General features: G+C 44.7%; 1 protein-coding gene across 1 annotated transcript; it reads left to right on the top strand.

Moving 5' to 3' along the window:
* The first annotated feature begins 385 nt into the window (after positions 1-385).
* On the top strand, positions 386-5831 carry e2f1 (E2F transcription factor 1). Its single transcript, XM_053644303.1, has 7 exons — positions 386-631; positions 1064-1166; positions 1292-1511; positions 2856-3008; positions 3187-3301; positions 3436-3643; positions 4048-5831. Exons 1-7 carry the CDS (start codon positions 392-394, stop codon positions 4302-4304), a joined length of 1296 nt encoding a protein of 431 aa, XP_053500278.1. The 5' UTR covers positions 386-391; the 3' UTR covers positions 4305-5831.
* The last annotated feature ends 9836 nt before the right edge of the window (positions 5832-15667 follow it).

Genomic DNA, 15667 nt, shown 5'->3' with positions numbered 1-15667 from the left:
TTTTATGTTTCAGTTTTTACACTTAATATTTAAACTGCATGCGTGTTCGAAAGGTAGTGCCAAAACAAAGGAGCCTTAATCTCATTCATTACAATTAAAGTAAGATTGCATGAGTATTAAATAATGTGAGCTACAAATCTGCTGTATAACAACGTCATAAAGAACTGTAACTAGATATTTTAGAATTTTGTGTTCTGAATCTGGAAAAAAAAACAAAAAAAACAACCATCATTAAGCACTTCAGATTAGTGATCAAATGGGTCGGCAATATCAGCTTAAATTGACTCAGATTTTACTATTGAACTCCCTCTCATCATCATCTGTGAAACTGTAAAGACAGGAAGCTGATATAACTGGTTATTATAAGAAAAGGTGAAAGGCCACATCTCGGATGGCGGACACGGTGGTTTCTGCTCACAGCTCAGAGGATCTCCTGGTCGACTTTGAGACTCTCCTGAACAGCGGCAGCATCGACCTGAGCGCAGATCATCAGATCGTCATAATCTCTCCAGCATGCGGCAACGTGGAGCTCGTCCAGCCCCGGAGCGCAGGAACGGATCTGCTACTGTTCTCCACGCCGCACAGCACCGCGCCACTGCAGCGTAGAGACACTGCGCCGGGTCGCCCACCGGTACCACACGCACTTTTACACACACCACGTCAAGCCACACGTCGGTACCACACACACACATTCAGTAGTGGCACAGAAGGTCAGGGGTTCAGCACTGCTGAGCTGCCACTGGGCCCTTAACCCGCTCTGCTCCAGGGGGCTGCATCATGGCTGACGCTGTGCTCAGACCCCAACTTCCTTACAAGCTGGGATATGCAAGACAAAGAATTTTACTGTGCTGTATATTTGACAAAGAAAGGCTACTGCACTCACGTACATGCTCGCTCACACACACACACTGAAACTCAAAATAATAACATTTACCGAGCATCGCTTCTACTTTCTCATGATGTTTTGCTTTCTCTCCTCTCACTCTTATCCTTCTTCATTCACTTATTCTTCCTGTTCCTCTTCCTCATTCATTTCACCCTCTGTGTGTGTGTGTGTGTGCAGGTGAAGAGGAAGTTGGACTTGGACAATGATCACCAGTACATCAGCACTACCAGACCACCTCCACCATGTCCTGCTCCTCCTGCTACACCTGGACGTCCCAGAGGTACACACACACGCTGGTGTTAAATATAATTCCGCCAGTTGATAATCGTGCATGTTGCTCATTACTCTACACTGTGTTCCTGGTCAGTCAGCCATGTGAACATGTTCTCGTCTTTCTGTCCCCAGTCCCTCGGCTAAGCACGGAGAAATCACGCTATGACACATCCCTGAACCTCACCACCAAACGCTTCCTGGACCTGCTGGCTCAGTCTCCGGACGGCGTTGTGGACCTGAACTGGGCCTCGCAGGTGCTGGACGTCCAGAAGAGACGCATCTACGACATTACCAACGTCCTAGAGGGCATTCATCTCATCTCCAAGAAATCCAAGAACAACATTCAGTGGCTGTGAGTGTCAGAGATCTCAGACACACACACACACACGTAAAGTTCTGCATCACATTTTTTACTTTCTTTATTTTTCTTTTAAGTACAATTTTACAAATTTCATTTTAGTTTTAATTAGTGACTGACAATACACAGGCCATGCCTCCTTCACTGTAACTGACATACACAGGCCATGCCTCCTTCACTGTGACTGACAGGTACACAGGCCACGCCTCCTTCACTGTGACTGACAGGTATACAGGCCACGCCTCCTTCACTGTGACTGACAGATACACAGGCCATGCCTCCTTCACTGTGACTGACAGATACACAGGCCACGCCTCCTTCACTGTGACTGACAGATACACAGGCCACGCCTCCTTCACTGTGACTGACAGAGACACAGGCCACGCCTACTTCACTGTGACTGACAGAGACACAGGCCACGCCTACTTCACTGTGACTGACAGAGACACAGGCCACGCCTCCTTCACTGTGACTGACAGGTATACAGGCCACGCCTCCTTCACTGTGACTGACAGATACACAGGCCACGCCTCCTTCACTGTGACTGACAGAGACACAGGCCACGCCTCCTTCACTGTGACTGACAGATACACAGGCCACGCCTCCTTCACTGTGACTGACAGAGACACAGGCCACGCCTACTTCACTGTGACTGACAGATACACAGGCCACGCCTCCTTCACTGTGACTGACAGATACACAGGCCACACCTGCTTCACTGTGACTGACAGATACAGTTCATGCCTTCTTCACTGTGACTGACAGAGACACAGGCCACGCCTCCTTCACTGTGACTGACAGAGACACAGGCCACGCCTACTTCACTGTGACTGACAGACACAGGCCACGCCTCCTTCACTGTGACTGACAGAGACACAGGCCACGCCTCCTTCACTGTGACTGACAGAGACACAGGCCACGCCTCCTTCACTGTGACTGACATATGCAGGCCACGCCTCCTTCACTGTGACTGACATACGCAGGCCACGCCTCCTTCACTGTGACTGACATACGCAGGCCACGCCTCCTTCACTGTGACTGACATACGCAGGCCACGCCTCCTTCACTGTGACTGACAGACGCAGGCCATGCCTCCTTCACTGTGACTGACAGATGCAGGCCACGCCTCCTTCACTGTGACTGACAGAGACACAGGCCATGCCTCCTTCAGTGTGACACAGGCCACGCCTCCTTCACTGTGACTGACAGAGACACAGGCCACGCCTCCTTCACTGTGACTGACAGATACACAGGCCAAGCCTACTTCACGGTGACCGACAGAGACATGGGCCACGCCTACTTCACTGTGATTGATGTGTGTATGTGTGTGTGTTACAGTGGTAGCCGTATTGACGGTGCTTCAGTCGCTCGTTATCAGGAGTTACAGAGAGAAGTGTCTGAACTGTCCGACGCTGAAGATAAATTGGACGAACTCATTAACAAGTGCAGCCTGCAGCTCCGCCTCCTCACTGAGGATTCAGAGAATAAGATATATCCTTCCTGCTTGTGTGTGTGTGTGTGTTACGGGACATGTCTCCCAGGTGCTGATATTTTAAAACACTTGTATACACAACATATAACGATAAATCACATAAGCAGTTACCATACATGCCGAGATGATCGAGATCAGAATACTTTGTGTGCGATTTCATCTTTAACACTTTGCCACGATGGGGTACGTGAGGTGTCAGGACCTGCGCAGCACCGTGGACCCTCCGGATCAGATCGTCATCGTGATCCGAGCCCCACCCGAGACGCAGATGACCGTCACCGAGCCCAGTGAGGTAATAAACAACGTTTGTTCTAGTGACGCGACAGTTGTGAGTTGGCGCCAGAGCCTCAGTCAGAATCTTAGCACCTCTTAAAATAAAAATGAAATGAATGGATCCTTTCCTGATTGATGATTTGGGCTGCACAGGGGTACCAGATCTCCCTGAAAAGCACTACGGGGCCCATCGACGTGTTCCTGTGTCCTGAGGACAGCTCTGGAGTTTGTAGTCCTGTAACGGGCTGCAGTCCTGCAAAATCGTCCCCCCACAGCCCTCCTCGTCTGGCCTCGTCCGCACAGGAAGCGAGGTCGCCGACGCTCCCGAACGCCTCCCCACTTCCTTTAGCGAATGAGACAGGTGAGTGCTTGAGATTACAACATCGCAGAAAATTAACTAACGCGCAAATCGGTGTGAAAATCGAATCTGTTGTGTGAGTTACGCGTTACGTGCTCGGCTTTGTTTTCGAATGGAGAAACACGCGTTCGCCAGACGCACCAGCAAGCTCTGCTACTTCCTTCCGAGCATTGTTTATCTTCGCGCACGTGTAACGAAAGGTCGTATATGACTGGCTGAAATGAAACCACGTTTACGAGGTTCTCGTCCAGTCACCCGTTTTATTTATTTATTTATTTAAAAATAAAAGCTGCAGTTCGTCTCCGTAAGGTCAAAAATGTGCGATGTCGTTGGCTTTGTGGGGACACGAGATACAAAACCGTGTCCACACACACACACACTAACTAACTTGTATATTCTATTGTCAGAGTCGATGTTGGACCCGTTCTCGGGTATGAGTGAGATTGCCGACTTTGACCCCTTGACTCTGGGCTCGTCAGACTTCCTTTTGGATCGGACCGGTCCCGGTTCCGGTTCTGGCTCGGATCCCTTCGGCCTTCCGATCGAGAGCTTCATCAGCTTGTCTCCGCCCCACACGCAGGACTACCACTTCGGTCTGGAGGACCACGAGGGCATCAGTGAACTGTTCGACTGCGACTTCACCGACCTCGGACCTCTGTTCTGAGAGTCTCTGTTCGTATCGTCCCTCGACTGACTAAAAATATTAGCACCCATTTTTAAAGCACTTTTCGAATTTTGTCTCTAACACAAAAAATATTTTTTTTTCCACTTGTCTGGAAACTGACTCCCGTTTGCATCTTCAGCACTTCCTGCTTCATCGTGCTTCATCACGCTGCAGCTCCGAGCTGCCTTTCATCCTTCACTAGCACTTCACCCCAGCCGTCTCTGAGCTCCGCTTCCTTAATCAGTTTAATTTATTTATATAAAATATAACGTAATCTCTTTTTCTTTTATTATTGTTGAAGTTTTGTAGATGTAAAGAGGGTTGTATGTTATGTGCATAGAGGAGTGTGTAGTGTACGTGTGTGTGCGTGTGTAGAGATTTGAAACCGAGATTTCCTAAGGTTTTGCTCAGGTGGAAAGACTTTTCCTTCGTTACAGTATGCATTTTAAGACGCATCCTCGTCGATTTGTCCTCATGCGTAACGGGCGAGTGGCCGCTTGCAGCGGTAGAGAAGAGTGTAGTGCTTGCTGCCATGGAATTTAGCTAGCTTGTTTAAAAGCTAGCAGTGCAAACTAGTGACGTTATTTTAGCTACCGTGTACAGATGTAGTCATGGTTGACTACGTAAACCCCTACGTTTAAATAAATAAAATTACATTCGATTGCACTGCATTCTGGGTATTTAATCCCTCGTCCTTCAGACGAACACAATAACGTAACAGTCATTAAAATGGCGACGGTGATATAACCATGGGAAAGTTGACAAGTTAGCTAGATCGCTGTATTTCTAGCGACAGTCATAGGTTCTGCGTGTGTAGAGTGTTTTCTCGGTGCTTAGCCAATATTTTCTTACTACTTGAACCATTTAAACAGAAATAATGTCTTGTGTTCACCTTTTTACGGCGAAAGCACAAAGTATGAAAAATGTATAAAATTTAAATAATTGTTAGCGCTCCTGCCTTCTGGGTAATATTCTCTTCCCGATATTCTTGAAAGTACCTTAAACACGGTGACTAGGATTCAGCCGAGGGCAAATAGGTAGGGGAAGTCGACGAGGGTGTGTTATGAACGTGGTATTGGAACACAGCCCTGGTTCATATAGCTTCTTGTAGTCTGTAGAGGTTTTATTTAATAAGCTATTTCCTTCATACACGAGTATGAGCTAACCAACTGCCCGTGTGTGTGTGTGTGTGTGTGTGAGTGAGAGAGGGAAGGGGGCCGGGTTTTCAGAAAGGCAGCTTGTTTTATTTAGAGAGAGAGAGAGTGTGTGTAAAGGGTTTATTTGTCGTTTTAAGGTGTGCAGTGTGTTTAAGAAGTTTTAGGGTTTTTCCATGTTGGTTTTATGTGTGTGTGTGAGAGTGATCATGATGTCCATTCAGCAGAATGGTGGATATGTTTGGAGAAAATGTATATCCATATGCAAATTCTTTATTAAGTGGCTTTTTAATGATCGACAGTAAAAAAAAACAAAAAAAAACAATGTTTCTGTTTCATCAACAATCCCAAATAAATCAGTTATCTCCCTTCACATGTCGTCTGTTTGCCTGGATCGCCGAGGTACTGGGAAAGTTTCGTTTCACGAAATTCTTCACATTATTGCCCAAATTTTGTTCACATTTGGGGGAAACTAATGGATCCATTCAATCCTAAATGCCTTAATATGAACTATTTATGTTCACTCCATAGGGTAGGATATAAATGTCTATGTTGTGCACTTCATACCCCATTGCACTCACTCGCATATTAATCTTTATCATTAACACGTCGGTTTATGGTTCCCTACGTTTCCCACAATGTCGTGCAGTGGAATTTACCAGTGGGGAAACTCGGGAATTTCTTTAAGCCACGAGTTTCTAAGGTGCGGGCGTGTCGGTAAGAAAACATGGTGGAATCAGTGGCTACAGCGTCTGTACTTAACATAAAGGCACCCCCGACGTGTTGTATTTCTTACACAAAATGCCGTGATCGACACGTGGATATAAATTCTGGAAAGCATTTCTATAAGTGCTTTAACAATCTGACTATGTGAGTGTGAATTATGTAAATCTGTCTTTAAAAGTGCGTCAGTTCTCTCAGGTCATATATATTATGATTTTTTGTGTGTGTCTGGAGGTAAAAATCACAGAACAGTTAAGTTAATATTAGTCTCTTTAACAACGTACAACAAATCAAATTATTAACATGAACTGTATGTACAGTATGAGATGCTTTATAACATAAACAGTGTAGATATGAGTAATAATAAGAGTAATGCTGTAGGGGGCAGTGTTGATACACGTGTGTGTTCCCGCATCACTGCTGCTGCTCCATCATTCCTTTTACAATCTCCGTTTCTCATGTACGTGCCTCTCTTTACTGCACATTAACCTTAACGCTGGCTGTTTGCCGCTCCATTTCCACTGAAATGTACCGAAATCACATCTGTGTGTCATCCCGAAGGTCGAAGAGGCGCAAAATCCACTTTCAAGCCTGCAGATAGTTATGTATGTCTGTGTTTGCTAACCAGATAGTGATCGACCGACTGATGAGTGATGGTGAGGAACTCATCCGAGTCTGACGGAATGCAGCCACAGCCTCGAAACACATTAACAAACAAAAAACAACAGCAATTTGAGAAACAAAACAGCAAAGCGGCAATCCTTATTGAACCTCACACACTCACTGCTGACTAAAAGATTTTTAGTTCGATATCTTGCTAACCTAGCGAAAATGTTTAAATGTGACGTTGCATATGTTACTACGGTAGAGCGAGGAGCAAGGAGTCTAAATAACCCCAGCGTTACTCAACAGTAAGATTACTCAATAGTAACGCTGTAGCCAATCAGCAACAAGAATGAATTTACTGTTGCGGTTTTTAGTTGGGACACTCTTGGCCCACAACACGCTGACCTTTACGTACCTAAACACAATGTCGCGATATCTGTCAAAGTTCACGTAAATTCAATTCAAAAATTCAACTAAAATCAACTCAACCGACAGCAAATACAGTATATCTCAACAGTTACAATAATATTTACGTAATGTCATATGTAATGTTTTAATATTGCAGTTCCTGAAATGGCCTCATATTACATACTGTTTATTATTATTATTATTATTATTATTATTATAAATAAATGTAAGGAATAAAAACACGTCAGGACGTGCGATTTTAGGGAAATAATCGACGACGTACCCCAACGTTTACTGTTTTCCATTAAGAGAAAATGTCCATATATATATATATACACACACAGCTTTGTCATGTTAACAAGAAATGGTAAAAACTTACAGCTTCACAGTGCTGACACTGGAGACTCCTTCCTTAAATGTTTCATAAACCTCTCCTTATATGTTGTTGTTTTTTTAAACCATTTATAGCATCCAATATACAAAACCCTGTTAATGAACTGTTCCTATAGAAACCTGAATTCGATAATGATGAATTCGAATAATGAATTCGATAATGTAACAAGCACATTAAAAAAAAACTTTTGTTTTTTAAATAAACCTGTGATTTGTAGCTGCATTACTGTTATAACATGAATCAACTCCATTTGAATTGAGAATTCAATCGAAGTGTGGTGTAGATATACGTAGGAACGGATCAGATTTTTGACTCGCAAAACATTGCTATGTATAATTTAACGTCCACAAAAACCTAACAAGTTAAAAGTAGCCTAGTTCAATGGAGACCTGGAATCCACAGAACCCTATTGTTTACTTCCTGGTTCTCCTCACTGAACACTTCCTGTGATCATTACTACCTGTTCTGTGGTTCGTTAGTCAGCCCTGTGGTTTGATATTCATGTTTCCTAGCTCTGAGTTCCTGGCTTCATCCTGCACGTTTGAATATTCCTTCTAAACATGGATCATGAATAAATAAAAATGACTTGACGACAAACTGTCTCGCAGTTTGTTCCCGTGTGCTCGGGTGTGATTATAAGCGAGGCACGGGGAGAGAGCAGATGGGATAATGATTAGCATGCATTAATGATAGATTAGGTCATTTAGAGAAAACGATCGTTTGTCTTTGTTGCGCCTGACGCTAACGCGGTTACAGCTTGTCGATAACCTCGGGCTAAGAAATAACTTTCAGGTCATGCTCATAGGTGCTCGTTTCATAATATTCGTTTGGATGATCCTTAAGGAAATCCCTGATGGAAATTGCTTGGTGTTGTTTAGGATCGGTTTTATCGGCCGCAGTCGTAGCATCAGCCCCTGCCGTTTGTTCTCACGGGTTCCTTTGCATCTCTAGCCACTTGTTTCGCTAAACTTCGCTAATTTTATGCATGTCACAGTCACACTGCTGATCTGATCTCATACTTCTCATACTGCATAAACAGTTATAGAGTATACCTCGATGCCGAAGCTTTAGCGTTCTGAATGATTTTTTACTAGGTAATTTAATTAGCCTAGTAGCTGATCAACTTAAACGATCTAGCTAGCTACATGTGAAAAGTCTTGCTAGATATTTACCATTGGGATTTGCTGACACTCATACATTTCAGTACCTAAACAATGTTCAAAATGGCAACCGGAACGCTACTATGAAGACGCAGGTGTTGCGCGAAAGATCTATTAGGTCTCCAGGTAACCGAAACATGGTTTGCTTGCTAAGAAATGCATGATTTGTCCGTCTTTGTTTGCAGACTCCGTTTCTGTTAACTATAATGAATCTCTGTCTCTTAACTTCCTCACATTAAAACTTGAGGTTTCTGGGTGAATTATTCCACAGAGTTCCCACAAAGCTGCTATAGCATTCCTGCTCCTCCTAACAACTAGTATGTTTATTGTCTACAGGTTCTGGATGTTGATTTGCACCTGAGCTAGCCCAAACCCTTGCCAATGTATACCTGTACATAAGTAGATGTATACTAACACTGAGTTGAATTGAGTTTCATGTGGTTCAGGGGTGGAGGAGGAGGAGGAGAAGCAGCCTCCTCGCACGTCCATGCGCCATGATCAGACTGCACACTCGCTGATTTTCAGACAAATTAAATGTCAGGGGGAAACGGGAGCGCTGGAGCGCCTTGAAGAGCGCCGACTATCATAAATGATTAACGGCACCCCTCCTTCCCTCGAAGAACCGTCATGGTGTGCGTGGAGGGTGAAATTTTCTCGACTTCACGCAAGATTTAAGTCGAGTCTCATCCGTTTTTTAACCCTGCTGGACTGTTTTGTTTCTGTAAACTGTAAACCAACCTGATTAGCATGAAGACCTGGCAGGGCTGTAACATTTAGTGCATTCATCAGCATCGTCACTAGCAGGTGGTCAATATCACGTTTTAAAGTGGACCCGAAATCCAAATTGGCGTTTCAGAGCTTTTCGTTTCTGTCCATTAGCGTTTTAAGCACCAATACAATATACAAAAAAATTGTTGGAGATTTTTTGATGACTCATCCTGAACTAGCCTTGTGTTTGTCCAATTAAATGCTCTGTAGAGGGGGCGTGTCTTGCTCTACAGTAGCAGCTCATTAGTAGTAAACATTGTTGTTTATTGTTGTGTTAATGGCTGTGCGTCTTCTGTGCCATTGATGGAGAATAAATGGAGTTGGAGATGGAATTCATGCAAGATGCTGGTTTTTCTGGGGAGTGTTTTACCAACCTGTGGTCTCCTTTGGCGCCACTGACGCTCGAGCTTGCCTTAAACCCGTACGGCGTAACTCCATTAGCATAACTATTAGCATCATTTCTGTTATTTGGAGAGTAAACAGTAGTCATGTCCGATATCAGTCTATAGGAACGCAGTCATAGTACAGGCATTACTTTTCCATCCAACACACGTGCGAAAGAGTTGTGGTGCTAGAAAAGCTCCGCTCCTGCCACCGGGAGTGTGTGTCTCGTTAGCCTAGCGCCGCTAGCTCGCAGCCACGATTCGCAATTAGCCAAAGGAAAACAGTTTCCTCAACCGGCCGGGGGAATATGAGTGAGATAGCAGTGGCCTGTGCTAATGGGTAAAGATGGATGGTCCTGCCTTTGGGATCTCGGCTCGGCCTGGTGCCACTGCATCGATCTCTCTTCCTCTTACACACACATACACACACACACACACACTGACAATAGTAGACGCATTACACTGGCCTCAGTGCTGTTTTCTTTTTTTTGAGCAGTTCTTTTAGTAGACTATGCAGCATGACCTTTACGTTGAGTTTGTTTTCCTAATGTCATGTAGTTGATAAACCTGCCTGGAAAAATGTGCAGGTTCTGATTCATTATGTCATGTTTCTTCGAGAACATTTGTAAGATTATCTGGTTTGGGAAGATCAACATTGATCCTATGTCACAAAGACAAACTGGGAATTATCATCAGTGTCTTTGGGCCATTTTGTCGTGTTGCGTCTAGGATTTTCTGGTCCACACCCACACGTTCCTCAGACAGTCTTTTTAAAGAACACCCACCAACCGTGACTGGCACACACACACACACACACACACACACACACACACACACACACACAATATCTCAGGGACTAAATTGTTCGCCTGATGCTATCTGTAACCCCACGGTGCCCTCAGCGGCCGTGTCACTGTTATCAGAGCACTCTGCCTGTAACAGGCCGACCTTGCTGATCCAGAGAAGCGTAAGGAGCGAGGCTTTTAGGACTCCACGAGCGTCCGAGTGCCCTATCAGTCCTTCAGCGGCTCACTGAGGGAAATGGCTGTTTTATTAGACCGATATTTCACCCAGCCTGTCTGCGGCACCTGCGATTTTTCTCTCTTCTTTAAGGAAAGGGCCTTCGGGGTGCGTGAAATGGATGCAGACGTAGCCACTCACAACAACGCCCACATTTGTTCGTCATCGGTCGTCATCCACGCAGGCGGAAAACAAAGCGCATTTGAATGCGTGTTTAAATCAATAACACGGCTCAGCCCTGCATCGTAAAAGCCACCTGGGTGTAAACACAGACCTCTGTTATTGAACTACAAGGACATGAAGGTCAGAGAGAGAGGAATAAAGTATGAAGATCACATCTCGGAGCAGATCAATGCACGAGGAAGTAAGAAAATGTTGAACTACATGCCGTATAAGACACTCGGTTGAGTTTATAACGGTAATAATAACAGTCTGTACTGGATCAAGAGCTATTTTATGCGCTGCTGAATAATGAGTATGGAAGCCATATTGTTAACACAAACCACATTTGCAGCGATTAATGTGATGATTACAACTAGGACTATTCATGCAGTGATATACTGTATTAGCAATATACCAGACTATTAGATTTATCCGTGCTCGCCATCTTCTCATTCATACTGTAGATATAGCACAGTAATTGTCATTTATACTTTTTTTTTCTCGTGTTTTATGTTTCAAAACGCAATTTCCTTCTTCGGCCCGCATTTTCTATCCCCGGTTTTTATTTTTTATTTTTTAGAGCTGTTGAAAAACCTTCTACTGAAGAAAACATCTGTCAACCTCTGGTGGCACGAAGAACATGCAGGTCATATTGATAATCTGAATGGCGCAACTAGAATATGAATTTAAGGACATGCGTAAATATTGAGGTAACTGGGTGACAAAGAACAGTACCACTTTTCTATACTACTTATCCTTTGCAGGGTCGCGGAGAGCCTGGAGCCTATCCCAGGGAACTCAGGGCACAAGGAGGGGTACAGTCTGGACGGGGCACAATCACATACACGTTCACACACTGCGGTCGATTTGGAAATGCCAATCAGCCTACGACGCATGTCTTTGGACTGGGGGAGGAAACCCCCGAAGGGAGAACGCACACAGGGCAGAGGCGGGATTCGAACCCCCAACCCCTGGAGGTTATCAATGGAGCAATGCACAAATGAAGCCAACTATTGGCATTGGAAAGGATTTGATGGGTTTCTGCCTCGATCTTGACTCGGTTTTGGTTTCATTTGGACTCGATCTTGACTCTTGATTTTGGCGTTTCTCCCGGTGTTAGACTTGATAATGCTGGTCTTGATTACAACCCTACTGATATATCATAATCTTACCAAGACATTCAGAGCAAAAGAAGGTCGTGAGTTCAGAATCCCAGCACTGACTAAGCAATGGTAGAGCAGCCATCGACTGTTTAGCTTCCTGTATGGATTTTGTATATTATATATATTATAATATGCACAAAACTCACAGCCTGGAGGCTGAATTTGTCTGAAGTGCAGCGGAAACAGGAAAGTGAGATTAGGCCCATGTTCCCCTGTAAGAACTGTCGCTCCTTATCAATAATACTCTCGCATGCTGGAGGTGAAAGCCTTCAGACTTGATTAATCCCCACTCGTGGCTATTTTTAACAACTACCGGGATGTTTAAATGGCCGGAGGAGACGTGTACTCCAAATCTCTGGTGGAAGGATCGAGGAGAAAAGAGAGAAAACACATTTCCTTTGAACCGCCTTCATCCTCTCAACAACCAGATACATTAGGCTCAATCTCTCTTTTGGCAATTATTGGTCAATCATGCATGATAACGAGGCAGCGATGATTTTTTTCCTCATGTAGAAAAATCCATGTAATAGCATCTAGTTTTGCCACCTTGGACGACCTCCAGCTCAGCGATTATATTAGAAGCAGGAGGCCCGAGCTTTAATTTCACGCTGCATGCGTCGCTACATCGCGGCCCGAGCAAGAGTAAAGTTTAATTTTCTGCCGTGGATTTCAACCCGAGAAAATAAAAAGTGCCGGGTTACAAAAGAGAGACGAGCGATGAGCTGACGCTCAGCCACCTTTTATGTTTTCATTTTACCTCGCGGGATAAAGCGAAGAAGCCTTTCGTTTTCTTTTGACGTTTTTTTTTTTTTTTTAATCGTGTTTCACACTTTCGTTTTTCCCGCACTCGTGGGTTTTAAGAGCTCGCAAATGTTCCCAGTCAAAATGTTTACACTGGATCCTGGCGGATGATGGATAGGCAATGGATTCGGACCATACGGTGTTGTGGTTTCGCGATTAGATCTTTTACCCCCTATACGCTTGGCAAGCTGTTCAGCCTGCTGTAGTGTGACACGCCACGGTAAAGGAATGACAGACAGCTGAGCGCATGAAGGCCAGAAAGGTCCCTCCTGAGTCAGGAGCATCACTGCAGCTCAGCCCTGTACTGTATATAAACCTCCAGTACGTCAGAGTTTTTAAAGTCTAATTTCATCTGCTTTTTTAAGATTGCTACTAGTCACAGTCGTGCCTGAATTCTCTAACAGGCTGCATGATCAAGTGCATTCCTCCATGTCAGTCCATTGTCTGACCTGTGATTAAAGAATATTTTTAAGTTAGTAAGGAGATGTTTCTGTCCGTCAGCACGTCTCGTTTAGGTTTCTCCAGTGCCTCTACCGTATGTGTAGCTGTCCTGTGAGGCATCCTTTGCTGTCCTCCTGTTGGCGGATTGTAGACGAGCGTCATACGAGCGTCGGAGATTTGAATTCGTGTGTGTGTCCAACATGAACGAATTCTTTCATGGTAAGGTTCTTTACCTGGCCTAATACAGTAATGAAACATCTCTTAAGATGGAGTCTAGGGGAAGCGGTGAGGGAGGGGGTGTGTTAAAATAGAACTGTAACAGTAGGGGAGGTTTGTGAGGTGAGTCGTTATGATCTGCACCCAGGCGAGAGGTTTTTGGCTCTCGTCCCCGTCGTGGCAGGGAAATTCTTCTAATATGTGTATATCAGTACAAGCTTATGTCTCTCTGACCTGCTGTTGTTGTGGCATTAATCACCCCTGACTCTCAGAGTGCCACTCAGAGCTGTGTGTGTGTGTGTGTGTGTGTGTGTGTGTGTGTGTGTGAGTGTAGAAGAAGAAGAAGTGCAGGTAAGTGTTCGCACCCTTATCTGAACGCTGCAGCTGCCGGCCCGTCAGCCGAGGCTGCATCCGTCCACGCAGGTTTCGCTCGCTGCTGTTTAGATTTAGATTTTAGCATCCATCATTAGCGACGGTGCCAAGCCGAGGCCGTCCTTCACTGCCCGAGCGCCTGACCCATCCGTCACGCCCGTGTCACACATAGCACCGGAGCAGCAGGAGAGGGGAAACAACGCAGCAGGATGACTACACACACACACACACACACACACTCAGTAGGATGGTTGGAAATGTATGCTGTCATGTACACACACACGTGCACCCACAACTGGAAAGCTTACATCCAAAACATCTGTTTAACACAAACCACTGGAGCCCTCAAACACACACACACACACACACACACACACACAGTTCTGAAAGACAGCGCAGTAAGACTAATCCTGACAGAGGTGACTGAGGACACATGATGGAGGGACGACACACGAGCGAGTGAGCAAGAGTGCGTGGGTTTGTCTTTGAGACAGATGCGTCTGCGTTTAATCCTCACACACTTTACAGCGATTCAAAACAAATATATTTTGCAGATTCCGTTATCAGTTTATCCAATCCGCTGTTCTATAGAGATGCCATTTTCGGTGAGTCTGTTCACTGACTCGAGTCGTTTGAATCCTCTCCGTTAAATGATTCATTCAGATTCAGTTGAACGGTTTGCCTGAATAAAGATCTTGAGAGTAAAAACATCATGGAGAAAGGAAACCGAGTGAGTGATGAGAAACAGCGAGAGCTAATGTCCTATAGAGTAATGGAAGGAGACTGAGGAAAAGGAGAAAGAAAGAGAAAAGGAAGTGGGCTGCACTTTAAAGACAGTAATAGAGCATTGATTATGATTTATGGCCTGCTGCGTGTGTTGATTAAATCACAGGAAATTGCTGAGCATGACATCGTGAGGTGTGTGTTAGTGTGTTAGTGTGCCACAAACAGAGACAAGCGCACTGCTGGAGACATGACGAGGACGGGGATGGGGACGGGTGGATGTCCCTGTGAATCATTGCATGCCTACAGAGCTACGTGTAAAGACAGAACCCAAAATAAGTCCACAGTGAGACTCAGAGCTTTATGTCACTCAGTTATTGTTGTAGCGGTTAATTAGCATTTTAGAGGTTAGCGTGTGATGCGTGTTTATATGCAGTGTGAGTTACTGTGAATGTTCCTGATACGAACAGCTGAAGTGGATGCAGGTGGATGCACGATTGAGGACACAGCAATCCATCTGTTTTAGAATCGAATGATTCTATTAGGACGATGATTCAGATCGTGTGATGATTCTGTTAGGACGATGATTCAGATCGTGTGATGATTCTGTTAGGACGATGATTCAGATTGTGTGATGTTTCTGTTAGGACGATGATTCAGATCGTGTGATGATTCTGTTAGGACAATGATTTAGATGTGTGATGATTCTGTCAGGATGATGATTCCGATCGTGTGATGTTTCTCTTAGGACGATGATTCAGATTGTGTGATGATTCTCTTAGGACGATGATTCAGATCTTGTGATGATTCTGTTAGAATGATGATTCAGATGGTGTGATGATTCTGTTAGGATGATGATTCAGATCGTG

Source organism: Ictalurus furcatus, chromosome 15, assembly GCF_023375685.1.
Source record: "Ictalurus furcatus strain D&B chromosome 15, Billie_1.0, whole genome shotgun sequence".
In the NCBI taxonomy this organism is placed as follows: Eukaryota; Metazoa; Chordata; class Actinopteri; order Siluriformes; family Ictaluridae; genus Ictalurus; species Ictalurus furcatus.
This window is presented reverse-complemented; position numbering and strand designations above follow the sequence as displayed.